The 7,483-nt window shown below is 37.0% G+C and overlaps 1 protein-coding gene across 1 annotated transcript in view; it reads left to right on the top strand.

Annotated features, from left to right (window-relative positions):
- The window catches only part of VPS45 (vacuolar protein sorting 45 homolog), a 133,174-nt gene that overhangs the window by 16,510 nt on the left and 109,181 nt on the right, over positions 1–7,483 (top strand). The window contains exons 5-10 of the mRNA XM_007950964.2: positions 215–283; positions 405–542; positions 1,370–1,480; positions 3,809–3,943; positions 4,881–4,994; positions 5,404–5,571. Of these exons, the coding sequence (XP_007949155.1) occupies positions 215–283; positions 405–542; positions 1,370–1,480; positions 3,809–3,943; positions 4,881–4,994; positions 5,404–5,571 (735 nt within the window). The remainder of the gene's footprint in view (positions 1–214; positions 284–404; positions 543–1,369; positions 1,481–3,808; positions 3,944–4,880; positions 4,995–5,403; positions 5,572–7,483) is intronic.

Raw genomic sequence — 7,483 nt, 5'->3', positions numbered from 1 at the left:
TTGTTGTTGTTGTTTGCCATCGAGTCAGACCAACTCATAGCGACCCCTCCCTGGGTTTCCGAGGCAGTATCACTACGGAAGTAGATTGCCCAACCTTCCTTCCGAGGAGTGGCTGTTGGGTTTGAACCGCCAACCTTCTGTTTAGCATTTAACATTACTGCATGATAAAATGGGAGTTTATGAAATGACTGATCTTCGTGTTCTTTATTTGCAGGAATTTTATGGTGATTACATTGCTGTGAATCCTCACTTGTTCTCCCTTAATATTTTGGGTTGCTGCCAGGTATGGGAGAAAAGGATCAAAAATTAAGTTAATTCATCAGGTGGGAATTAATTCAGCAAATAATTGGACTTGTAAAAAAAATTCACATATTTTCTTTGAATGTATGTTTTTAACAAAAAAGGGTCGAAATTGGGATCCAGCTCAGCTATCCAGAACAACTCAAGGGCTAACAGCTCTCCTCCTGTCTCTGAAGAAGTGTCCCATGATTCGTTATCAGCTTTCATCAGAGGCAGCAAAAAGACTTGCTGAATGTGTTAAGGTATAGTATTGCCTACCTTGGCTCAAGAACATGAAGACCATTTATTTCCCTATGGAAATAAATTTATTTATTTCGCACTTGACTGCTAACCAGAAGGCTGGTGGTTCAAACCCACCAGCCACTCCTCGGAAGGAAGATGGGGCAATCTACTTCCGTAGTGATACTGCCTCGGGAACCCAAGGAGGGGTCGCTATGAGTCAGGTCCGACTCGATGGCACATAACAACAACAACAACACCTTAAATATAAGAAAAAGAAAAGAACATTTTATGCAGAACCAAGGAGATGATGTGTTAGGTTACTGGCAATGGCAAAGAGGTCAGTAGTTGCAATCCAAATATCAAAGACAACACATTAAAGCTAAGATTATTCAATTCCAACTCAGGTAACATCCACAAGCTATTTGACCATGTTTTTATCCAGTTAAAACACTTGTAAAATCAGGTTCTGAATCCTAATACCTCTTAAATTGAATGCTACTAAACTTGTAAAGGGAGCTCTGGTAGCATAGTACCTAAGGCACTTGACTGCTAACCAGAAGGCGGGCGGTTCAAACCCACCAGCCACTCCTCGGAAGGAAGATGGGGCAGTCTACTTCCGTAGTGATACTGCCTCGGAAACCCAAGGAGGGGTCGCTATGAGTCAGGTCCAACTCGACGGCACATAACAACAACACAAACTTGTGAAGCTTTTGATTCCTTTTATGGAAGGCCTATGCAGGTACAAAGAACTATTGTTAGATGTGGTTTTATGTGTTAATTTATTATTTATGTCATCTTTATCTACAACAAATTTGTTGACCAAACTATCTTTCTGTCTCACCCACAGCAAGTGATAACTAAAGAATATGAACTTTTTGAATTCCGGCGCACTGAGGTTCCTCCATTGCTGCTTATATTAGATCGCTGTGATGATGCCATTACCCCATTGCTAAACCAGGTGCAAATAAACCTTCATTGGTGAACTATAAGGATGATTTTAAGTGGTATCTATCAAAATGCAGAAATGGGTATTGACAGCATGATCCATTTTTTTGCCTCCTTATTTTCAGCTATTCTTGTTTTTGCCTTGTGTTTCCTGATGTATTGGTTTCACCATTCTTCCAGCCACAGTTATCTTTGACACTTTCTTCTGCCTTATCCTTCCTGTCCCTTTCTGCCGCTACTCCCCACCCCTAATAAAGTCAACTTCTAAGTGCTATAGATTCTACTTTTCTAGTGTTCCTTTCCGTTTGCTCTTTTCTATTCTTACTGCCATTACTTTGATGCAGACCTTAATCTCGTGCAAGAATACTGAAATAGTCATCTAGTTGATTCCCCACTTTCAATTTCTTCTCACTCTGATGTAAAAAATTACATTTTTTGTTAAAAAATTACACTGTTGTTAAAAATTACATTTCTTAAAGTATAGCTCTAATCCTATTACTCCCCTGGCTTAAAATCATCATTGGTTACCATTTGCCTACTGAGTTAAGTGTAAACTTCTCAACTCAGCATCCCAGAGCCTTCATAATAAGGGCTCAACCTCGTATAAAACTGGACTAGTCACTGCTGCCCAAATATGCCCCATGGTTTCCTGCCATCATGCTTTTTATTCATGTTATAAACTCTGCCTAAACTGTAGAATTTTTGGACTACCTTCTCTTCCTATTGCCACCTATCAAAATATTTCCTTAAAACCACTCAAAGGCCGTTTGACGTCTCCTTGAACTTAAATGTTTGGTCAAACATGTTCTTTTCTCCCTACATTCACTATAGAACTTTGTCTCTGTCTTATGTCTCATGCTTCTTTGCCATGTTGTATCTTTTGTTGTTCTCACCCTTGCTATGTTATACATTCCTTCAAGACACACTGTGTCTTACCAGTGTTCTTCAAGTACAAGAACAATGTCTTGCACGTAATGGGTGTTTTGTTAATAGTGACTGTGAGTTTTTTGAGAAAGGTACAGTCTATATTTCAGTTTCTTCCAAGCTTATAATAATGTTAATGCTAATGGAAATCTGTGGCTGTGGAATGAAACTTCTCTATATAAAACAGCCTTATCTTCCTAAAGTTCAAAGTAATATATGTCTGCTAAAGAAACTTTTGTAAATGTAAAGAAGTAGAGAGAAAAATAATTGCCTGTAATTCTGTTCTCCAAAGAAAACCAACATTCAACAAATTTCACTGAGCGCCTAGTATGTATGAGATGCTGTATTAGGTTCTGGAGATAAAAGGGTGAAAGGTACAATTTCTGCCCTCAATAGAGCTCATGGTCCAATGGGAACAGTAGTAGGTATATAATTTTAATTATATAATAAATACTATGGTAGAAGCTTACACATTATATTATCTATAGAAGCATGAAGCGTTTTGTTGTACTTCCTTTAAATACCCTAAATGAACTTGCTTTTTCAAGGATTCCTATGGCAAATCTTTTAGGAATAAAGCAATTTGTTTTATAACCTCTTAAATTATTTCTTGGTAAATATAGATTGCTTAAAATGAAGTATACCAATATATATTTTTCTAGCAAGATTTAGAAGGTAAATTGTTGGAAAATACTTACTTTTGACTAATGGGCTTATGGTTAAATTAATCCATTGTCCATAAATGGTGAGAAGACAGAATTTGAGATTTCTCAAATTTCTTTCAAAAACTAGAAAGTTTTACCAAGTAAGTTCACTTTTTGTAGCACTGGAAACCAATCCTTCTTCACAATTCATATTAAGAAAAAATATAAAATGAAATGGAGGCAGAGGCAAGCTTCTGAATATGCCAGTATTTTGATCAATTCATAAGGTTCTTTCTGATAATATTAGTGTTCCCAGGATAAATATAGCAGTACTCAGATCTGCAAGAACACACTTTTCATGCTGCAGAAAACCACAGAAGCATACAGGAAGTGGTACAGCTTGTAACTGCAGTACTAATATAGCCCTATCTGTGAAACCAAAAATACACTCTTAATTCACAGGCAAAGATTGGAGCTAATGATAGATCTAATTTGTTTTCTTTCTATCAGGAAAATTAATTTTTGTACCCTTCTTCCAAAAGTGTAAAATCTAAAAGTATTTTGACTTTTGAGTGCTTAACCAATTAAAATAACAATCTTAATGCTTATTATAACACAAAATATTAATGTAATTTGAGCTAAATAGAGAAGCTCCATGTAAAGAAGGCTAATTACTAAGAATGTTATTAAATTTTATTTGTTTTCCTGAACAATTACTGTTGCCATGTTTTGTCAGTTACCAATTTTATTTGTTGTTGCAATTCTTTATTTAGTGGACATATCAGGCCATGGTCCATGAACTATTGGGCATAAACAACAATCGGATTGATCTTTCCAGAGTGCCAGGGATCAGTAAAGACTTGAGAGAAGTGGTTCTTTCTGCTGAAAATGATGAATTCTATGCAAACGTAGGTATTTTGCTTTTTATTTTTTTATAGCATAATTATATTTAGGTAAGAAGATCAACTTTGGTTTCTTTGAGCGGGAGTCTGTATGGAATTTCATGTGGAAGATGATAGAAGGATGGAGATACACTGCATCCTGAGGAAAGGCAAAAGACTTGGATTCTGACCCTTTACAATATTTTTTTCATAGAAACCATATATTTTTTTTTAATGTGATTTGGGTGAAGGTTTACAAAGCAAATTCATTTTCATACAGCAGCTCACATACACTTTGTCTCATGACATTGACTGAAATTTCCCACAATGCAATAGCTCCCCTTCCACTTCCTCCCCATAGTTGCTTCTTCCCTGTGTCCTTCCCTCCCATGTACTTCTGCCCCCCTGAGCTGTCTTCCTGTGTATACAGAGCTATTCTATTCTCCCATAATTCTCTCTCCAAGGAGTGTATCTACCTAATGTAATGTTCAGTTCTTTTGTTTGACTGGAAGCCACAGGTGTGGATTCAGTTCCAGACCTGAAGGGCAGCTAGGGGCCATAGTCTCAGGGGTTCCACCAGACTCTATCAGACCAGCAAACCTGGTCCCCCCCTTTTTTCTTTTTTTTAATGATTTTGAGTTTTGTTCCATGTTGTTCTCCCACTCTATCCAGGATCTCCTACAGAGATCCCCCTCCGAGTGGTTAACAGTGTAGAAACCACATACTTTTAAAATTTTGAACCCAGTTGAATTACTTCCCTTCCTATCAACTAGCCCTTTGTGAAAATAGTAATGGTATTCATCATCAGTGTCCTGGCCTGTGTCCAAATTTGGTAATTAAAATGGAATTCTTGCCTTTGAATTCTAATTGTATACAAGACTCTTTTTCACTTCTTGTTTTAAATTGTCTGAAGGTCAGACTAGTTGATAGAACCGTTTTTGTTTTTCTGCTTCCTTTTTCACAGAATATGTATCTGAACTTTGCTGAGATTGGTAGCAATATAAAGAATCTCATGGAAGACTTTCAGAAGAAGAAACCGAAAGAACAGCAAAAACTAGAATCAATAGCAGACATGAAGGTAAATTGAACATGTACATGCATGACTGGCATGCAAGACTTTGGAAATGTTCATGTAAACAACATTTCTGGAATTGTCTAGGTCTGATTTCTGTCTTGATTTATTATGTTTGGTTTGAGACTTACTCTGTAATGTCTTTCTTTAGTAAACAATATAGTGAAAACTTCATAATAAGCCATGTGCTTCCTTCCATTCTTCAGTCATTTTTGGACTATTTAAAAACTCAATCTGCTGATGAATCCAGTATTTTCTCTTTTTAAGAATAACAAAATCACATGTGATTGAAAGGTGTAGGTTGCTTAGTTTGGGCAGGAAACAATCCTTGCTTTTTTTTTTTTTCCTTCTTAATACATGCCTGTCCTCACTCAAGAACTAACAGAACCTCCTATTAATGTTTTCCCAATGGCAGGCATTTGTTGAGAATTATCCACAGTTTAAGAAGATGTCTGGGACTGTATCAAAGCATGTGACAGTGGTTGGAGAGCTATCACGGTTGGTCAGTGAGCGGAATCTACTGGAAGTTTCCGAGGTTGAGCAAGAACTGGCCTGTCAAAATGACCATTCTAGTGCTCTCCAGGTATCTATTCAGTCCAATTTGATGAACACTCACTATGTGTTAGGCACTATGTCAGACAGAGCAAGATACAAATGCAAGTAATCCTTCTTCACCAACCTGGAATTTACGTGGAATAAGGAGTTGAGACAAGAACACGAATTATTATTTAAGACAGGTATACCATAACAACCACAAGAGAAATACAACATGCAATAGGGATTCCAAAGGGTTCCATCAGTTAATTGAGTAATTATGAAAGTACCCTAATCTACTAGAAAGATCACTAGAGTAGAATCCGAAGATCTGGACTGTAGCATCTGGTACCAGCTTTGTGATCCAGAGCTGTTGGCTTAATCTCTGAGCCAGTTTTCTCATTTGTAACATAAGTATAATAATATACTTATATTACATTACATTATTTTACGGGATCGTTGAAAAGATTTTAAAAGATATAATGTGTACGAAAATGTATTCTTTAAGGTTTTTGTTTTAATCATTTGAACATCTACTATTCATTCTACAACTATGTGAATGTCCACTACATGTACATACTGATATGAGGGTCTAGGGGTACTGTATTAGTCTCCTAGGGCTACTGTAACAAATTACCACAGATCAGGTGGCTTAAAGCAACAGAAATTTATTCTCTTATAGTCCTAGAGGCTAGAATTCCAAAATCAAGGTGTCAGTGAGCCGTGCTCCCTCTGAGCCTCTATGGGAAGAATCCTTCCATACCTCTTTCTAGCTTCTGGTGGTTACCAGTAGTCCTTGCTGTTCTTTGTCTTGTAGCTGTTTCCCCCCATCCTCTGTTTCTGTTGTCACATGGCCTTATTTTCAGGACTCCAGTCATTGCGTTTAGGACTCACACTAAATGAGTATGACCTCATCTTAACTAATCACATCTGCAAAGACTATTTCCGAATAAAGTCACATTCTGAGGTTCTGGGTAGACATGAATGTATGGGAGACACTATTCAACCCAATACAGGTACAAAGTGAATAAGATAAAATCCTTTCCTTTAAAGACTGTCATAGGAGAGAAAGAAATTTAAACCATGTATCATAATACCATGCAATAAGTGCTAGAAAAGGGATATGCAAATACAGAAGGAGCAACTATTTTCCCTAGGAGCAAGCATGAAAGGCTTCTTAGAGCAGATGACATTAGACTTGAATCTGGACAGATAAATAAGTAGGAGCTCATCAAACAGAGAAAGGGAGGAAACAGTCTCAGCAGAGAGAATGCACGCATGGAGAAGTGAAAAACTAGAACACCAATTAAGGAAACAGAATAGTTCAGTGTAGCTAATGCAGGGTACAAGATGAGAAGTGGTCTCAGATAAGCTGAGAAAGAGAAATTAGGCCCTGGTTATGGTCATTGAAAGGTGGTTGCTCTTTAGTCTTAGTGTGATGGGGTGCTGCTACAGGATTTCAAAGAAAAGGGACATAATCAGATCTTGGCCTCAAAGTTATGGGCTAGTTGAAGATACAAAATAAAAGCACAAAATACAATTAGATGATGTTTCCAGATAACATTTAATTAAGTCAAAATTGTGGCACCGATTATATTAGGGTATGAGGGACACTTTCTTAGAGAAGATAATATTAAGCTGGACCTTGAAGAATGAATAGAATTTGGAGGAGTATTTCAGTCAGGAATAACAGCAAAAGCAAGGATGCAGAAGTACACAGGAAATGATGAATGGTTTGACCTGTTGAGAGTGGGTGTAGAAGAGAAATAGATAACATTGAATAGGTAAACATGAGCCTCTTTATTGAGAGGCTTGTAAGAGAAATTTGTACTTGCTGAGATAGGCAAAAAGATCCATTAGGAAGCTGAGATAATGAAAGCAGTGTTTTAGGAAATTTAATCTTCATAGATGGAAAAACTAAAGTCAGAGAGATTAACAGACTCATAGTGACATTAGTAAAA

Source organism: Orycteropus afer, unplaced genomic scaffold, assembly GCF_000298275.1.
Source record: "Orycteropus afer afer isolate SDZICR_OR568_19922 unplaced genomic scaffold, OryAfe1.0 scaffold00290, whole genome shotgun sequence".
Taxonomy (NCBI): Eukaryota; Metazoa; Chordata; class Mammalia; order Tubulidentata; family Orycteropodidae; genus Orycteropus; species Orycteropus afer.
This window is presented reverse-complemented; position numbering and strand designations above follow the sequence as displayed.